The 20,294-nt window shown below is 46.2% G+C and overlaps 1 protein-coding gene and 1 non-coding gene across 22 annotated transcripts in view; both read right to left on the bottom strand.

Annotated features, from left to right (window-relative positions):
• Positions 1 to 20,294, bottom strand: part of THRB (thyroid hormone receptor beta) — a 384,544-nt gene that overhangs the window by 95,073 nt on the left and 269,177 nt on the right. For all 21 annotated transcript variants that reach the window (XM_059920431.1, XM_059920419.1, XM_059920436.1 and 18 more), the window contains one exon: positions 10,692 to 10,755. In XM_059920431.1, coding sequence (XP_059776414.1) covers positions 10,692 to 10,713 — 22 coding nt within the window. In that variant the 5' untranslated portion in view covers positions 10,714 to 10,755. The remainder of the gene's footprint in view (positions 1 to 10,691; positions 10,756 to 20,294) is intronic.
• Positions 10,436 to 10,547, bottom strand: LOC132365643 (U5 spliceosomal RNA). The gene has a single exon (XR_009503166.1). It is a non-coding gene; the product is annotated as a U5 spliceosomal RNA (small nuclear RNA).

A 20,294-nucleotide genomic window follows, 5' to 3' on the forward strand; every position in this document is an offset into this window, starting at 1 on the left:
GAATGGGACCCTAAAGAGAAGGCAGGAATTATGGGAGTGAGCGAAGCAAAGCAGGGAAAATGTAAGCTTACCTGCACAACAGACCTTTGAAAACCTACAAACATTCACTTACATCTGTTTTCTTCCATTGTAGCGCAGTAATTCTATGGGCCATTTCTCACCATTAAATTGACAGTCACTAATGTCAAGTGCCTACGTGTGCCAGGTACTGCCTGAGGATGGCTCTTCCAGGCTGAGTCTCAGTGGGCCCTACCCTGTGTTAGAGGATTTACATCCATCCTCCATCCTCACCACATCCTTTGAGAAAAGTTCAGCATTTTCAGCGCCGGGAGTTTTAAAAGCTCCCTGAGTGAATCAAACGTGCAGTCCAGACTGAGAACCATAACACCACGGGGCCGTTCCCCAGACAGCTACATTCTCTTGAGGCTTAAAATGGTAGTCATTTAATTTATATGTTAAAAAAACCCTCTGGGGGGTGGGGGGGGGGGGAACTCCTCCCATAACCAAAAGCTCCATACAGCTCAGACTACTCACTAAAGAAGCATGGGGTGGCCTTCTGAGTTCAGTGTCTAACTCGATCATTTGCAAGAATTTGCAGGACAGAGAAATAAGTTTCCTCATGGCAGCTCCATTCCTGCAGTGAACAATGCTGCCGGTGGAGCGCATCCCTGAAGGACTTTATGATCATGTGATTTGGAGGGGTTCCTACCCTGATGGGCCTTTGAGGTAAATGAGATGCCGCGGTCCACCAGCCAGATGTGGATTGCAGGCGCTGTGGGCTTGTCATTCCTGGGTGAAAGTGACAAGGCACGCCAGGTGATCCACCAGAGCAAAGCATCATGAATTACCTCTCAGTTTGTCCTGGTTCACCCTAGATTAACGGGTGATATTTTAGATGTCTTTTGTAGGTACTCAGAGGAAATGCCAGAATGTTATAAATGTTAGAACGAATGTTAGAAAACAAACATTTGCTTAAACACATCCAATATGAAACAAAACAAAACAAAACAAAACACCACTAGATCAGTGGTTTTTAAGCTTCTGTGTGTATCAGAGTCACCTGGAGAGCTAGTAAGGAACCCAGAAGCCCAGGTCCTTGTCATTCGGTAATACTGTAGAATAGAGCTGGTTTTGCCTTTTTTTGTAACCAAAAGTTTCAGTGATTCTGATACCCCACCACCCAGTTTGAGAACAACGGCTCTTTTCTCAACACTCGGATGCACATTAGAATCACTTGAGGAGTTAAAAAAAACAAAGACGCCAGAGGCTCCACTCTAGACCAGCTCAGCTGGAGTCTCTCGGGTGGGGCGCAGGCACTGGTATTCTGAAATAGCTCCCGAGGGGACCTGGACCGGGCAGCCTGGGCTGAGAACCACTGTGTCCGGATGGTGGTTCTCAGACTGGCTTACGCTTCAGAAGCACCTGGACAGTTTTAAAAGAATACTGAATCTTGGGTCCACACCTAGAGATTCTGAGTTAGCTGGTCTGGGGTGCCATGGGCCCTGGGATTTTACAAAGCTCCCAGGGTGATTGGAACGTGCAGGCAAATCGGAGCAGAACAAGGGTAGGTCCTCCCCAAAAAAGGAAGCCTGCTGAATCCAGCTTCGTTGGAGACTGAGGGAAGCCTGCTGAATCCAGCTTCCTTGGAGATTTGTTATATACGCACTGCTTAGCAAAATAGACTAAGAGCTTCAGTTAAGAACATGAGTCCTCAGTAATGTAATGTAAACCCCACTGTTAGCTTATTTTTTGTTCCTCCCATGTCATCTTTAATACCAAAAATAAAATGGTGGGCAATCAAAAGTTCTGTAAGATTGGACCTCTGGAAGGTTGTATGGTGAGAAAAATGTCTTTTAAAGTGACTCTGTATAGCAGCATTTTAAAGAGATACTTAGATAAAGGAGCTGTTACAGTGGAGGATTACTGGACTGAATGTCAATATTATGACATAGTATAAGTGTGTTTCATGTTTCGTAATTGCAATCATTGTTGCTTTTGTTGTGGTCATCCATGTACAATGCTTGGTGTCAGTCGATTTATCTCTTGTAAAAATAAAATACAGTGTGTGTATGTGAAAAAAAAAAAAAAAAAAAAGAGATACTTAGAAAGCAATGGTGGGACTTCCCTGGTGGTCAAATGGTTAAGACCCTGTGCTTCCACTGCAGGGGACTTGGGTTCCATCCCTCTTCGGGGAACTAAGATCCCACATGCCACGTGGCACGGCCCCCCCCAAAAAGAGAAAGCAATGGTGATGGGAATGCAATAGAAATAAAATTGAAAAGAAAAAAAAAGAAAAAGAAAATGAGACCTGATCACTATTTAAAGTCAGTTAACCCACAGTTTCCCATGCTTTGGGAACAGTGTCCAAACACTCAACTGTCCGCCTTGGTGACCGTGGGCAGGTCACTTCACCATGCTCGCCTTTGCCTCCTGATGTGTGAAGTGTGAGGGTTGGAGAAAACGACTCTCAGCTCAGCAGCAGCACCATGACGGGATGCACCTGCATCCTACAGGCTGGGGAGCTGGACGTCCACACTAGTTTCCCTTCTACAGCACAGAAAATTCCAGAGCGAGAATGTCACGATGGCCAAGACATAAAAGAAAAGCCAAGGGAGGTAAAACACGAGCCCGGGGCTGTCAGTTGCGGGGTGGGGACCAGTGGAGGTGGCCCAGAGAAGTACCTCTTGGCTCATTGCAAACGAAATAACATCACGTGTTCATCGGGGACTAAATTCCTGTTGGGAAAAATGACTTTCAGTTCTTTTGAAGGGCCTTGGGTGAACAGAGAGGAAGATCTGTCCTGACATAACAGAACCTGTCAGGTTAGGGTTGATATTTGTGACTGTCAGCAGAAGCCGAATAGAGAGGTGCGGGCAATTCTTGGTTACAGGGGGCTCGAAAGAGTGGAGATGGTGGATACTGAGGGGTGATGGTGGTGGTGGTGACAGTAGTGATGATGGTGACAATGGGGGTGGGGCGGGGCAGGGAGTGGGGCCCCCGGTAGGGGTCCAGGAGAGGCCAAATATTGTAAAGGGTGGCTTCTGGGGGGATACAGGGGTTGTTGATAAGGAAATACATTTCTTTTCTTTCTTTATTTTATACAGCAGGTTCTTATTAGTTCTCTATTTTATACATATTAGTGTATACACGTCAATCTCAATCTCCCCATTCATCCCCCCAGCCCCGCTTTCCCCACTTGGTGTCCACACGTTTGTTCTCTACATCCGTGTCTCTATTTCTGCCCTGCAAACCGGTTCATCTGTACCATTTTTCCAGATTCCACATATATGCGTTAATATACGATATTTGTTTTTCTCTTTCGGATTTACTTCACTCTGTATGACAATTTTTTTTCTTCACTCTCGTGTTCCCACCTTTCACTCTATAAAGCCCTGTTTTTCTTTTCAAACTTTTTAAAAAATTAATTAGTTAATTAATTAATTTACGGCTGCATTGGGTCTTCTTCGTTGCTGTGCTCGGGCTTTCTCTAGTTGCGGAGAGCGGGTCTACTCTTCGTTGTGGTTTGCGGGCTTCTCATTGCGGTGGCTTCTCTTGTTGCACAGCACGGGCCCTCGGCACGCGGGCTTCAGTAGTTGTGGCACGCGGGCTCAGTGGCTGTGACTTGCGGGCTCTAGAGCGCAGGCTCAGTAGTTGTGGCGCATGAGCTTAGTTGCTCCGCGGCATGTGGGATCTTTCCGGACCAGGGCTCGAACCCGTGTCCCCTGCATTGGCAGGCGGATTCTTAACCACTGCGCCACCAGGGAAGTCCCAAAAGCCCTGCTGTTTTTTTTTTTTTGACATGTCACCTTCCTGACCCCCTGTCTGCAGCTCAAATTTGGAAAGTGAAGTTGGTCTGGAAGCAAATGTCTTCGCGTCCCCAGGAGTTTTGAGGGAAGATTTTCACGAATCTGGCTGAATTTGGTGAGATATCATGAATTTGGTCTTTTTCCGAAAGCCCCATGTTTTTCAGTAGGAAGTTTCTCTCCCAGGAGGAGTTCAGGAGGTTAACGAGGTGAGGGATGGGAGAGGGACAGAGACAGAGTCCAGAAGGCCAGCTCTTCCTTAGGTAGATGATGTTGCCAGGTCTGGCATCCTTTACCCATTCGTATTGTAGAAAGTATCACTGTTCCTTCCGTATTTGCTTTCGTGTTAAAGAAAAGGGTGATGTGTTAGCTGCACAGAAATTCCCTTTTTTGTGTGTGTGTGGTTTTCTTGATTTTCCCCTGTATGGTGGACACTGGAGGAAATCTTGAACTGAGATGCTGGTCTCCTCTCTTCCCCAGACCGGACCCTGTTCAGGGACTTTCACTCTTCTAATTTGTGTACGATGGGGGAAAATGTACAATGATAAGCAATTATGGTTCTCCTTTCCTTTGCTTTCTAAGGTGAGTTCCTTGGAAAGGAAGATCTGTTTATTTTGCTGAGCAGAGCCTTACAGGGGGATGCAGACGGGACAGGTGGAGCGATGGGCCACCGCCTCCAAGGGGAATGAGCAGGTGGAGACGGGGTGGGAGGAGGGAGCGGCGGAGGGCGGGGCTACTGACGGGAGTGGGCGGGGTCTGCAGCCCCCAGAGCCAGGAGGGGACCTGGGGTTTCTGCAGGTACCTCAGGAGTGATGGGGAGGGACATCTAGGGAGGAATTTAAAGGTTCTCTGTGCGATTTGTCTGCAGCAGCCTTCCTCTCGCCCTCAAGGCATTTGGGGGAAGCCTGGCCTTTCCTTTCTAGCTGACTTGCAGTGAGATTTTGGTTACTTTGAGAAGTGGCACCATGCAGAGGAGGGAGCAAAGAGGCCCCCATTGCTTCAGGTGGTTAGATATCCAAGAAATATAAAAGCCAAGTTCCCTTCTGTGATTGGCTCCACCAACAGTAGAGCTAGCTCTTTGGGCAAGTTGGTATTTTTCTTTCTCCGAAACTATGTGTGGCCACACTGCAATGTGCATAGCTGGCTCTATGGAATCCAAGGCCACATTTTATTTTTGGCCACAACTGGGGAAACAGGAATTCGGAAAAAAGTGAAATAAGCCTCCAGATGCCTTTTCAGAGTAATTATGCCAGGAGTATATAAATCAACGATCCAAGCTCCTGGTTTCTGGAGCAACGTGGGGAAAGGGAGCAGAGCCACATCTGGCTTCTGTGTTACGTCCCTTGCCGGGTGACCAGTACACAGACCTGGGCGTGGCTGTCCTGACTTTGGCAGGAGGGAAGGAACCAGCCAGCACTGTCGTGTTTCCCCTCCCTGCCCCCCCAGGCTAGGGCAAGGGTACCATGGGGGTGTCTGTCGTTGGTGCACAAAGGGTGTTTGTTGAGACAACCTTCCCTCTTAAGCAGTCGTCCCTGTGTCTAAGTGAAAAGAACTACGTGTTGGCACAGAAGTGTTAACTCATCCCAAGGACCCACTGAGCCCCGTTCTCAGCTGGAAAACAAAGACAGGAATCCTAAAATGACATCTCCAGAGAGCTCACTATATCTAAACTAAAAATTTCTGTATGTCAAGAATGCCATAGCATCATGTTCACAAGCTTATCTGTAAATGGTACCAAATAAAAATTATATACGTAGAGATAGAGAGAGGGGAAAGAATTAAGCAAACGTGATAAAAGGTCAACATTTGAGGACTTTGGGTATTCTTTGAACTCATCTTGCAACCTTTAGTATGGAATTACTTCAAGAGAAGAAAAATTTTTAAAAAGGTCAAATATTGCTATAAACAAAAAGGAGAGACGTATACTAAAATGGGAAAAAGTTTGTAACATTTATGATAGACAGTGAATTAAATCCTTAATATATGAATCATAAGAAAAAGACTAATAGTACAGTAGAAAAGTTCATTGCACAGGTAAGTTACAAAGAAGACATTTAAGTAGCCAACTGTGTGTGTGTGTGTGTGTGTGTGTAGTCAAATCTGTTATCAATAAGAAAAATGTAAAGTTTTGAAAAACTTTGATAAAAACTGTGATAAAACTTTGCCTAACTAATTGCCTTTCTCAAAATTAAACTACCACAAAACTCCAAAGTTAGAGGATATGTGATTAAATGGACACTGCAGTGCTGATTGGTCCAGTAACCTGGTTACGATTTGGCAACAGAAAAGGTTTTGAAAGATGTTCAGTCCCTTTGACCCAGCATTTTTTTTTTTTTTTTTACTTCGTAGAATTTATCCTGAGGAAATAATCAGAGAGGTGTCACATCATGTACACTGTGGTTCATTATAACATTATTTATGATAATAGTATATTAAAAGCCTAACACGGGTTTGATGGGTCACCAAGTAGCTGTGAACAGAATCCCATGTTAGAAGAGCATTTATTGATGAGAAATGCTAACAGCACGCAAGCCGTTAACATTCATTATCTTTAAGTGGCGTCATTATCTGGCTGTGAGCAACCTCTGGCCTCGTGAAGAGATATTCTCCATAGGTTGTGGAACAAGAGCACAGCTGTGGTTCTATCTCTGAAGGAAGGAAGGAAGTGGTCATAAGGAGGGGTCGAAAAGCCTCAGGAACACTAGGAGGGCCACCTTCGGAAATGACATGGGCTCTACAATAAAACACTGAGCTTCCCCAACTTAGATGATTTGTTTGACTCTGAAAAACCTATACATTAGGATAGTCCCAAAACACACAAAAAAACCTTTCTCCAGGGTGCCCTTTTTCTCTACACCCAACCTTCAACGTACCCATGCCTGACTTTATGAAAATGTGATTTACAAATGTTCAAATCTGAGGTGCAACCTAATCTTCAGAGTGGAGGGAGAATTTCTCACTTTCTCCTTTAACTGACAAGGAAGTCAACCTCTAGAGACATTAGGTGGCTTGCTTTGTTATTATCTTGAATACGTAATAAACTGCTTCTACAAATAATGAGAAAAATATAAAACCCACAACGGGCAACTGGACACTATACATGAACAAGCAAGTAAGTTACGGATGAAGAAAAAAAATACAAGTGGCCAATCAACATGCAAAACAATTTCAACCTCAGGCTAGTGAGAAATGTAAATTTCATCATGCTTAACAAATCAGGACAAGGGGCTTTGATACAAAGCATCTAAATCAGATTCTTCTACATTGTTCAGAGTGGGGCATGCGCCCCCATTTACTGCCTTTTCTGTGGCCTCCAACCTCCCACCTGTACAAGATGTTGGGAAGGGTAAAGAACTCTCCCCATCATGACCTCCTACCACCAACGACAAATTTGCTTTTTTTCCTTTTTGAAAAAAGGAATGAAAATGGGTCATTTGTAGAGACGTGGATGGACCTAGAGCCTGTCATACAGGGTGAAGTAAGTCAGAAAGAGAAAAACAAATACCGTATATTAACGCATATATGTGGAATCTAGAAAAATGGTACAGATGAACCAATTTGCAGGGCAGGAATAGAGACGCAGATGTAGAAAATGGATGTGTGGACACAGGGAGCACCGGGGGTGGTGGGATGAATTGGGAGGTTAGGATTGACATATGTACACTACTACCATTTGTAAAACAGAAAGCTAGTGGGAACCTGCTGTAGAGCACAGGGAGATCAGCTTGGTGCTCTGTGGTGACCTAGATGGGTGGGCCGGGGGGAGGGGAGGGGAGGAAGAGCCAAGAGGGAGGGGATATATGTATACATACAGTTGATTCGCTTCGTTGTACAGCAGAAACTAACACAACATTGTAAAGGAACTGTACCGCCATTTAAAAAAATGAAGAAACAAACACACACACACACACAAAACAAGCACGCAAACAACCTGAGGATCACACAGTGAAAACACTGGGACACCTACAGAACGCTCCGGTCCTTCCCATCCTGAAGACACTCCTCCCCTGGCCCCTGGGACACACTGAATATAATGCCTTGAGCGAGAAAAAGGAGAAGGCAAAGGTCGCAGCCGGGAAGTTAGATGAACAAGCAGGTCACAAAGAAGAGGCGCAGGTCACACTGCTGAGTGAGGTCTAATGTTATTCACATGGCAGGTTCATCACAGGGGTGACTTTATGTCACATCCTAACTCCCTAGAACCAGGTCAGGGCCAATGTAATAGAGCCCTGTTTCTGCCTCTTCAGGCACCTTTAGAGGGGTCCGAGTTCTTAGTTCCCTTTTCAGTCAAGGCTAAAAGCCTCTCACCTGGGTATTTAAAATTTTAGGTATTCATATCTTAGAACAAACTCCCCTATGCGGCGAATCATGATTTTATGCAAAGTGGAGCTCATTATAATGACATAAATATTAGCAGAGTCCCCCAAAGATTCCCTAGGAAGCCATGCTTAATCCCAGACCAATAAAATATGGTATCAAGGCACTTCCTTCCCTTCCTCTAAGAATCAGTATTTTCGGTGAGTGATTTCATACAATCCTAATGTCAAATTAGGTTAAGGTAGAGCAACGAGAACATTTTAGCAGGACTTGACTCCACTTCAGTGGACATTAAATAGCCCCAGAAAATAAACCATTCTCCATTTGAGTTAATGCAAAATACAGAAATTTCATAAGTGGCTGAAGGTGTTTTTTTTTATCTGAAAATGCTTGTCTGCTCGGTTTTGGCAAAACACATTCAATGTTCTTACTCCTGCTCATTTAAAAATTGGTTTTCTTTTCATAAAGGTTAATTGATTTCCTGTATTGCATAACAGTAATAGTACCCATTATGTGTTTCAAAAAGAAAATATGCATATTTGCATATTATGTGTTTCAAAAAGGAAATATGCATATTTGCCCTTTAAGTTATGCTTTTAAAGCAAGCACTTAGTTCTGATGACTTACAGCTTTATTATGGTCTCCTTTTAGGTTTCTTAAAATAAACATGCAGCTTGAGACCATAGGAAAAGACAGAGGGAAAAGGACACTGTTTTATTTCATCCACAAACAAGGGAGTCTAAAGCAATGATTTTCTCAGTTGAGCCCATTAACATAGACTGAGCATATGCGTGTGTGGAGTAGATTTCTTTTGAAAATAGAATTGCTGTTAGTTTCTTTGCTATGAAGCAAATGCTGGGAGGCTAAAGCGTCCTCCACGGGGGTGGGGGGGGGTGGGTGGGTGGGGGCAGCTGGTTCCAGCCCAGCCCGCAGGGAAAGCGTCCCGCATCCGCAGATGGGCTGAAAGCTGGCTTAATCCAGAACCATTTTAGCGCGAGCCTGGATTTCTAGCTCTGTCCTGGAGATGAGCTGATTCAGCCTGGGGATTCTGCTCAACAATAAGACTATCCAGACTCCTAGAATAAGAGTCAGCAAACTACAGTCCTCGGGGCCAAAGCTGGCCTGCTGCCTGTTTTGTAAATAAAGTTTTATTGAGATGCAGCCACGCCTATTCGTTTACGTATCATCCATGGCTTTCCAGGCTACAATGGTCAAGCTGGCAGTGACACAGAAATGGGGGAGGGTGTGTTTTGGTGCCTGTTACTGAGAAATAAGATGGGAAGATGAGATGGGATTCCGAGGCTATCCTACAGGTGTGAATCATTCCAGTATGTTCAGGTGCTCTATCTTTTTGCTGCACCAGGAACTCGAGTATCGATGGGTAGAGAGACAGGGCAGTGATTCTGGGAGATGTAAGGTTATGGCCATTACGTAAGGTTTGTAAACTTGCAGAAGGCTGAGGTCTATGGGTACCTGCCCTGCTGCCATGGTAACCGAACAACAGTCCTAGGCTTGGGGTTGGGCTGGAAGGTGTGGTTATAAACTGAGAGCTCACGGTTGATTCTAGTCAGAAGACGTATTTTGACCGGCCCATGAATCCTTGATATTTTTATATGTTAATTGCTTGCATTTAGAAATGGGGATATTTTAGGGAATTCCCTGGCGGTCCAGTGGTTAGGACTCCGCGCTTCCACTGCAGAGGGCACGGGGTCGATCCCTAGTCAGGGAACTAAGATCCCACATGCCGTGCAGCGCGGCCAAAAAAACCAAAAAGAAATGGGGATATTTCATTCCAAATCTGGCTTCCAGCTTCTCTTGAAAATTTGAAATCTCTGGACACACTGGGTTCCCTCCCTGCCTGTTGCCTGGTTCTCCTGTTTGGTTTGTTTTTCCTGACAGCCAGCTGCTTTGGGCACGGGCGTTATCTATCTGGCCCCTGGGGCCCGTGAGCTTGTAACCCCAGCTCTGTGCGTTGAACAGAGAATCCGTGCTACTGCAACCTTCTGTTCCTCAGGGGGCATTCTGTCTCCCCTCCGTCCCTTGCTTTCTAGCTCACTTCAGCTTACGTGCTCTCATCATATTCCATTCTGACTCTGCTGCTGAATATTCCCTCAGGAAGACGCCTGAACTCAGTGGTCACTGAGTACACAGAGCCATTTCTTATACTGATCTGAATGAATGTGGCAGGTGAAAGTATTGGGTGTGAGAGGGTAACCTTGGGAAGGCTGAAAACTAGGATTTCACTGTGAATTATCATTTCCTCCCATCATGTTTCTGGTGATGGTGCATCTCATAGCTTCCGAAAAAGCTGGAAGCACATTTGTTGGGATGTAGTCACAGGATATATTTGCAATTTTCCCCCCCCTCTCCACAGAAATCTTTAGTAAAAGGCGAAAGATTTATACGAGCTGAAAAGAAACCAGAGTATGGATATATTTGCATTTAATAACACTCACTGGCTGGGAAATAACTGTTGCTAAGACTCTTAGGTTGGTCTTTTAGGAAGCCTATATTTCTCTTTGGGTGGAACAAAAATGGAAACACACAAAGTAAAGAAAATAAAACAGATACCTGTCATACTGTTGGGAGTCATGGGTTAGTAATCATTCTGGACCCTTTTTTTCACTGACATCTCCTATAGAGAAAAAGACAAGAAAAATACCATGGGTTATAACCTGCATTTTCCATAAGGTTCTGTTCCAAACAACATCACATGCATTAATTAGCTGGAGGTGACTTGTTACTTTCAAGTCAGGGAAAGTGAAGCAGAGGTGGGCTGTGTGATACACATAAGTTTACAAGATCTTTTAATTTTCATCTCAGGGTTCCTCCTATAAACATGTCTTTATAATAATACTTTATTCAAGGTCACATGTCTATTTGCCATCTCAAGTTTTTTAAGGAAGCACCAGCCGAGTGACTTGTTGTTTTTCCCAAGAGCGGCTGAGATGTGTCAGCGTCCTCAATCCAGATCCTTGCTTCTCCAAGTGTGGTCTGTGGACCAGCAGCCTCAGATCACTGGGAGCTTTGCTAGAAACAGAAAATTCGGGTCCTATGTCCAACCTGCTCCATCAGATCTGCGCTTGGACGAGATGCAACTGCAGATGACTGATGGACACTTTGGAGTCTTAGACACACCGCTCCGGAGAATGGAATCCATATTCACATCTTACGTGTGGCTTTTCCTTGGTCAGCGCTGAGTCCCTTCTCCTCGTCACTGTATCAGTGAGATCCGAGAGCAGCAGACAGACTTGGCCTCATACGGGGATGGGGATGGAGACTGGGTGGGGGTCAGAGACCAGAGGCACCGACGGAGGGCAGAGTGCTGAAGGACACACACAGATGATGAACCAGATGGCTGCTGAACGTGGGTCAGAGTCCTTCCGCGTATTGCTGGGGACAGATCAGGGCGAGGTTTCTTTTTCCAGAAGGGTTTCTGTATCCAGCAGTAGATAGTGCAGCACGGTGGCTCTGGCCTTGTACTGGAGCCCTAGGCATGGGTCTGAGGGCCAGTGCTGTCATGTACTCGCTGTGGGATCGTGATTTCTTCACGTGCAAAATGAGGAAGATAATACTTGCTTTACCTGCTTCACGTGGCTGATGATTCTGAGGTGTGAAGAGGATGTGAATGAAAGTGCTGGGTAAACACAAGCCATTGGATGAGGGAGGGAACATCCTGATGCTAATAACTGATCGGAGAAGAGGAAGCATGTGGATTGTGTTTACAATATGGGTTTATATATGCGCCCATGTCCTCTCTGTCTCCACATCGAATCCTGCAGCACTGAATTGATACCTTGATGGTCACGCCTTGGTCATCACATGTGGTCACCACATGTTTCCAAGGCTGCCTTTCCCACTAGACTGTAACCTCTTTGTGGCAGGGACTATGTCTTGGTCATTTTTATATCTTCCACATGAGCAGAGTGTCCGATACAAAATAGGCACTCAAGAAATATATGCGGGGCTTCCCTGGTGGCGCAGTGGATAAGAACCCGCCTGCCAATGCAGGGGACACGGGTTCGAGCCCTGGTCCGGGAAGATCCCACATGCCGCAGAGCAACTAAGCCCGTGCGCCACAACTACTGAGCCTGCGCTCTAGAGCCCATGAGCCACAACCACTGAGCCCACGAGCCACAACTACTGAAGCCCGTGCACCTAGAGCCCGTGCTCCGCAACAAGAGAAGCCACCGCAATGAGAAGCCCGCACACCGCAACGAAGACCCAACGCAGCCAAAAATAAATAAAAAAACATTAAAAAAGAAATATATGCTCTGAATAAGTGAATAAAATAAAATGAATGAAAGTTGATACGGCATGGTATGAGATTGCTCAACTGGCATCTGGTAGAAGAGATGACGACTAATTACTAGGAAAATGCGTTCTTGCTACTGATGAACATTTCAAGGGTCACCAGCCACAAGCCCTCTGTTCTGTCCCCTTCAACTGTGCAGCTGGGTTTTGAGCGAGAGAATCAGGTTCTGAGACCCCCTAAAGGGAGAGTGCGGATCACACCTGTAGTACTGACTATCTAGACCTGTCGTTCTTAGAAACTGAGCTGCCATTAACTCCCCTCCCATCCTGTGGACACGGCCTCGTGCTCCTGGGATGGTGCTCCTGAATGTTCTGCAGCGGACGAGGAACTTGGCTCCGGCTGGGCCAACCACAGTGCCCCACCTTTGGCCGAAGTGGCCCAAGACCTGGGAGGGGCTAACATGATGCTTTTTGGGGGATGTTTGGAGAGAGGAGGAAAGAGAGGGAGGGAGAGGGGTAGGTTACGTATTCCAGCTCTGGTGGCAGAATTTATCAGAAACTAAAACTCTCAAACTGTCTGACGCCATGCCTTTTAGCCACACGGCCAAAGCCGGTCTGAAGGTGAGACAGAGGATGCACCTGACATTCACGGAGAACTTGGGGTGACAAGAGAATGCTGTAGCCTCAGAGCCCTGTTTTCAGCTCTCCCTGAGGCCCAGCTGTGTCCCTGCGGCCTCCTCAACCCTTCCTGAGCAAGACGGTGCCCGCGTCCGCGGAAGCCGGGTCCAGGCAGGTTTCTGCCCCTTGCAACCAGAGGAATCCTGACTGATAATACCGACATTAAAACACAGCATGAATACAAATGTGGCAAAAGCGTTTCGTGTCCTTTTTATCCTAGTTATGTTCTTGCTATACCAACACTTAAAAAATACCTTTGTTCTCAAATTTTCAATTGAACAGGCATCGGAACTGCAGAAAGTATTGTGTGTGAAGCAGAAAGTATCCAGAAAGAGGAAAAACATCTCATTAAGGCTTAAAAAATATTGTTACCACCACGAAATTTAGTACTGATTTTGTTATTTAGTACTGTTTTCCTTCTACTGTAGGAAAGTACTAAAGTACTATCTATAGTACTTTAGTGTCACTACACTATACTAAACTGTTACCATTACTATGGCATTAATAGTATATTCCTATTCCTATAGCACTTTAGTATTAGTACACTATACTAAACTGTTACCATTGCTATAGCATTAATAGTATATTCCCATTCCTATTCCTATAGCACTTTAGTATTACTACACTATACTAAACTGTTACCCTTACTATAGCGTTAATAGAATATTCCTGTTCCTATTCCTATAGCACTTTAGTATTACTACACTCTACTAAACTGTTAATATTCCTATAGCATTAATAGTACATTTCTGTCCTACTCCCACTCCTATAGCGTTAATCGTGCATTTCGGTTCCTATTCCTACAGGACTCTAGTATTTCATATTATTTAGTGCTACTTTCCTGCAACGAGCTCTCGAGTGTTAAACTGCAGTTAAACGCTCTGAGTGGACAGGCATCCCGGGGCTGCTTCGGGGTTGCCCGGGACACAGGGCGGGTGTCAGCCGGTCCTCTGTGCGGAGGAGGGAAGCACAGGAGGTCCCCTCCGGAGCCACCGAGGGGGTCACGGCGTCAAAGGAGGAAACAAAGTCCAAACGCCTTACAAAGAAAGAAAGCGGAGTGCGCTACCTGTGGGGAAAGGAAAGCGAGCACAGGCCTTCCCCTCTGGGTGGGTGAGCGGGCCGGCAGCGAGGAGGTGGGGGGTGATGTGAGCAGCGCTGAGTGCACCACTACCCCCGTCCTGGGGGCCACTCACAGCCTGCAGGTCATCGTTACAACAGGCCTGCTGCTCCCAGGCAGAGGAGAGCGTCCGGTGAGACCCAGTAAGGGTCTGCACCCCGGCCCCTCGGAGCCGAGCGTCCTTTCACAGCTGCAGCATTTCAGCACCAGCAGAGGGGAGAGTGGTCTTCAGCGTAGTCCCTAGGAAAGTGCTGCTACACCGAGAACACTCCTTTCACACGAGATATTCGTTTATGTGGCTGGTTAGCCTAGAGGCCTTGATTGAGGGCCTACTCTGTTTAGGTGCTGCCCCAGGCTTTGTCCGAAGACAACAGTTGGACCCGTCCACGTGGGGCTTCTAATCTGCCAGAGGGAGAGAATCATGCTAAAACAGTGCAACGTGTGGACAGGTTTCACCTGAAGTGTCTCTTCAGTGCAGACTGGGCCACGAGGGAAGGAGAGGTCATTTCTACTTGGGGCAATCTGGGAAGGCTTCTAGGTGGAGGTGACCCTGTATCCGAAGGCTCTTCTTTGCAATATGCCTCTCCCCAGCGAAGGACTTAGTGCTTTATTCTCCTCCTTGTGCCCCTGAGGCCCACTGACTACTCTGCAAGAAATGAGCCTTGTGTAGGAAAACTAGGAAATGCCCTCAAATTATGCAGGGTCTTGGGAGGTTTGCTATGGAATAGGGACTTTGTCCCATGGAAAATGGGGAGCCACGGAAGGTCCTTCAGGGAGTGACCTGATTTGAGAAGATAACTCTGCCTTGGTGCAGAGGGGGACTCCTCAGGATGCTGACCTATCGGCCTGGGATCGTTGCTACATTCCTGTCTTAGTGTTCAAGGTCACAAAGTTAGACTAGGGCCAGAGAGAACCCCACCCACCTTGTCAAAGGCCCTGGCCCTGACCGCACGCCCTTTTGTCCCCTTGTGTTTTCTTTTTCTCTGTAGAAAACACAACACTGAAGGGACAACTGTGAAAATCCCCCCTTGGAAAATCTTTCCACGCAGACCTAGTGAGTCATTGCTTATATAGTCTGAACATAATTAAAATGAAACATGCATCACTATAATGGAAAAGAACATGAAAAAGAATGTAGATATATGTATAACCGAATCATGTTGCTGTACAGCAGAAGTTAACACAACATTGTAAATCAACTCTACTTCAATTAAAAAATGAAACATGCATCCCCCTCACGGCTCTACATCTACCTTTTCCGAGGAGGGCGTTTGTGGTCCTCGTTTGCTTCTCCCTGGCTCTCAGAGCGTCTGAATGGTGAGCTATATGGTCATCAGTTATATGGTGAGCTATATGGTCATCAGTTACGTCTTCAGCAGGTGCTTCCTGGGTGGCCCCAGGAAGCCAAGAGGGGGCCGTGTGGGGTGGGCAGGGGTCATGTTCACAGGCAACTCTCTTGGTTCTGTTTACAAGGTCAGATGCTCCAGCCTCTGGCTATTACGGGCTCCACGCTGAGACCGCTAATACCGGGTAGACTCTCAGAGGTGGACAGAACACCGTCTCACTTGGCATCGACACATGTGGACACCACGGGCTTCCTACATAGACCTCATGTCAGAGGTCGTGGAGACATGAGTTGAGGGCCAAGCTACACCCTCCACTTGGGATGGGTCTTGAAGTTATGTTTATGCGGCAAGCGCTGTTCTGACTAGGTCTGTGGGACGCTGGGCACTGCGGGGGGGTTTGTGGGATGGGGCTGGAGTCCTCGCCCCCCGCCCACACTTTGGCTTTGCCACCACTTGGCCTGGGTGCAGGCAAGTAGCTGTGCCCTCGGAGGGGCTGCCCCCATCTGGGAGGGCAGTGAGGTCATGAAGCTCTCTCTCTCCCTCTTGGAGTGTCTGCTTCTCTCCCTTTCCCCCATCACAGCTTTGTCCCTGATGTTTGGGAATTGTTGGTAAGAACAAGTTCAGTCCCAGGGTATGGAGGACAGACCCTGGGCTGAGAGTCATTCGGATGCTTTTGGGTCTCAGGTCAGCAGCTTGCACATCTTGGCCACGTCTCTTCACGCTCTGAGCCGCCTTTGCGAAGTGAAATCACAATCTCCCACCCTTCAGGTTATGACGAGGACCAGGGAATTTGAGAATGCTCTGTAAATGTAAAAGTGGACACCGACCTACAGTTTTGGAAGAGGTCTTCATTATTATAGTCACTATTATTACACCCGGTCATCTCCTGGCCAATCCCAGTCATCCCTAAGGTGTGGGCAACTGGAGCTGTTATCTGGCCACTAGGGGCTCCCTGAAGTGGTTTAAAAGACATAACAGCATAGAAGCCCACCTCCGTAGACCCTAAGATAAGATGGAGGTGGAAATGCTCCTCTCTCCTCTGCCATTCTCCTCTTCCCAGTCTGAATTTTACCTTTTGTGAATTTTTTTCCCCTTCAAGTTCATTTAAATTTGTTACGGGGAGCAAGGAAGGTTGGGTACGCAGATGAATTTGTATCCAATTCTACAGCATTCCAAATGCAGCCCCAGTTGTCCTTCCCTGAGGTCTTTGCATTTTAAGAGTAAATCTAGGATCCAGTGAAGTGAATATATAATGGTTGAATTTCTGATGATGGTAATAACTTAGGCACTTCTCACATAGAAGAGAACAGAGGCCAGGGGTATTCAAAGCATACAACATTGTGATCCATCTTTTTCCACTTGGTAAAACTAACCCTATTTGGGAGTGTAGTAGCAAAAATTCTGTACGAGAAAAAAAATTTACAAAGCCATCCCAGTTAGACTAGGGATTGGGCTGATTAAAATGGAACATAAGACTGTGAGTTACTTAATAAAGATGTGGGATAATAGTCATAGCTCTGCCCTGTGACATGGCCCAGGTGTTCGTCCCAGAGGATCACCTGTTAGAGCACGGGGCAGGGTGACAACCTCTCCGCTGGCCGTGGCGGGAGCCTAGAGCCCCACATCAGAGACATCAGTAAACTCTGGGTGGCAAAGCCATAATTTCCTTTTCAGATTTTCGGCCATCACTCTAAGTGTTTTGCCTTTAGTAGTGAGAGAATACAGCCAGGCTCTGTGGTTGAAACTGAGCTTAATTTGCTGTGGCTGATTTTTTTGTTCTCGGTAAAATGATTTTAATTCAAGTTCAACGATCCCACTCTGTGGCTCATTTCTACTCTTCCTTTTAACCTCTGTCCATGCCAAATCACTGCCCTCTTCTCTCCCTCTTCCCTTCTCTTTCTCCTTCTCTTTCCTGGGCAAAGTCACCATGGCTTGGAAGGAGCACGGGCCCTGCCATTTGTCAACAGAATGACACGGGGGAGGTCAAGAGTCACGTCCCCAGGTGGGTAAGGTCCACCTCAAAGGGAATGGATGGATGAAATAGAACAGATGTGCTTGGCACTTGGTGGTATTCTTGCATCCTCACGTGCAAGGGGCTGGGGCCACAGACGGAGAAAAATCCTGTTTCTCCTTTGAAGACTAGGTCAGCAGTGCTAGGAGTGGGGTTCTTGGGGTCAGAGTGGGCTTTCAAACAAACACCCAAGCACCCTGTGAATCTAAAACTCTCTGCTGCATCTAATTTAGTGTCACGATGAGCGAAACTTGGAACCATTTCTAGCCACATAACGCAGTGATAGAAAAGTCAAGAAGGAACCAGCCGGAAAAAGTTTTATGAGGCCACCTCTGAAAGCCTCGACTCGCCGCCTGCTAAGTTTATAACACACTTTCCTCCTAGCTACCTTTCTCTAGAGGTGGGCCATCACCTCTGAATGCTTGTAAGAAGTAAGACTCTTAAGAGGAAGCAGATGGGTAGTTTGAGGGAATCGCCCGACGCAGCAGGAGAAACAACCTCAACAGATGTCTTGTTGGCCAAAGCAAGCGGTTAAAACTGCCTCTGCTGACACCTGGTGGACAGGAGTGCAGCATCCCTGCGCCAAAGACAACAACGGGCATGTGTGTTGAGGGGCCTGGGATGCATCCCTCATAATGCCTGAGGAACAAGGGTACCACGCAGAACCACCAGATGCCGCAGTGTTTACTTGTGGTTAGGTGACTCACCAGGACACGGGTAGCGAGAACGACAAACGCGTGGGAAAATAAAACGGTAACAGCGAAGCGAATGATGTATTATTGATTTCTTAAAAGAGTTTGATGGCGAGTGAGGCAACAACAAACAAGAACCCACTCCATCCCCCTGCCCTCGACAGCCTCCTAAGAAACGATTCTACTGCTTGACCCCGACCATCTCCATCCCAGGGCGACGGCAGTGCCCAGATGGAGCTTGGGTTCTGTTGCCTCTGGAATCTGCCCTGAGCTCCTTGCAGATTTTTAACCCTGGGATCGAAAGAATATTCTTCCAGAGGAGACATTATGAAGATTGCTTTGCTCCCCCAAATCCCCTGAAGATGCAAATAAAATTCTCCTAATAGATATAGTTATAATTGTTCACTACTTCTTAAATGCCAAATGTGGCGGAAGGAGAGCGTCTGCATTGCAGAGTATCTACAGAAATAGACTTCAGAAACGTTGTACGATCTCCATTTTCCCCTTCTGTGGGTTCTCGTTTAATGCTGCCTGGTGAAGGCTGAATATTTTGACAAAGTCAACGGTTTCCTGCAAGCACTGTGCACACACAGCTTAGATTTTGTCTTTCAACAATGTGCTTTAAAGGTGATTTGCAGGAACGCACCAGAGCAATTATCAGTTCAAATTTGTAAGAATTAATCCATTATATTTAAGTCATGAAGAAAGGTGATTTTTTTTTTTTTTTTTTTTTAAATTACAGGAAACCGTGGTTAAGGGTTGAGTCAGGTAATTGGGGTGAATAGATCTACCTAGGAAGGTAAGAAAGAAAAGAAGCCCTTAAGAGACTCACGGAGTTGCACTTTTCTTTTTTTTTTTTTTTTAATTTATGAATTTAAAAAATTTTATATTGGAGTACAGTTGATTAACAATGTGGTGTTAGTTTCGGGTGTACAGCAAAGTGATTCAGTTATGCATATACAGGTATCTATTCTTTTTCAAAATTCTATTCCCATTTAGGTTAGAGTTTTTTTTTTTTTTTTTTTCCCCTCCTGACTTTTAAGTTAAATTGGGAATATGAATTCCCTTCAATGTGCCACCAGAAAGTGTACGGTCAAAATATACCTCCTTCCAGGCTCAGTGATTCTAGAGCACAGAGGTTCTCAATTTTCCTGGCACCCCTACTGTTCCAGAAACTGCTTCACAGTGACCCCAGGCAAAAGGAACAAATGTTCTGTTTATTAAGTAAATAGTTGCAAACAGCCTAATAGTAGAATTTGCATGGCGTCTGACAGCTGTGCCTGTGATTCTCTCAGAAATTAGACATTCCATTGTGTTCCTCTGGGTTTGCTGTGGCACCCCCAGGGTGCCTCGGTACAGAGTTTGGGGACCGTGGCTGTAACAGCTTTGGGAGTCAGTGGAAAGTTCGAGGGTGTGGTTTACCTGATCTCTTTTCAGCCCTCACTCTCTGTGAACCCAGGGCTACATAATTTGACCTTTCAGTTTCATATTGACCTTTCAGTGGGTCAGCCTGGCGTAAGCTGTGGAGGAGAGAACAGAGAATGAAATCTCGGCTGGATTTAAGCTCATTGTGGGCATAAACAAGATACGACCATCATCCAGTAGAGTTTCCGGAGCCCCTATCACATGGTGAAGTTGCGATGAAGTCTCTAAAAAGTAAAGGAACACAGCCCTTGCCTTGTCTTAGGAGGGGGATGCAATAAGCTGCGTTATCACTGGGAATTGCAGGAACGCCGAAGGCAGCCGAGAAAGTGGCTGGACGCTAAGTTCTTAGGTGAGAATCTGACAAATGAGCATGTTTCGCACGCCGGAATTCTTGTAAGAGGATCTCGATAAATCTATACATGGCGGGTCGCCTGCTTTTCTATCCTGTTCTGTTTCTGACTTATGTGTAGCAAGGAAGCTACATATAAACTAAACTAGCGGTTCTCAAAGTTCGGCAAACACCTGGAGGGCTCCTCACAACAGGTGGCCGGGGCTCTGCCCCCAGAGTTTCTGATTTAGCCAGTCTAGGGGTGGTGGTGTCGGGTAGGGGTGTCTGGGAGTCTGCATGTCCAAGTTCCTGGGTGATTGGAC

The sequence above is a fragment of the Balaenoptera ricei genome, chromosome 4 (assembly GCF_028023285.1).
Source record: "Balaenoptera ricei isolate mBalRic1 chromosome 4, mBalRic1.hap2, whole genome shotgun sequence".
NCBI lineage: Eukaryota > Metazoa > Chordata > Mammalia > Artiodactyla > Balaenopteridae > Balaenoptera > Balaenoptera ricei.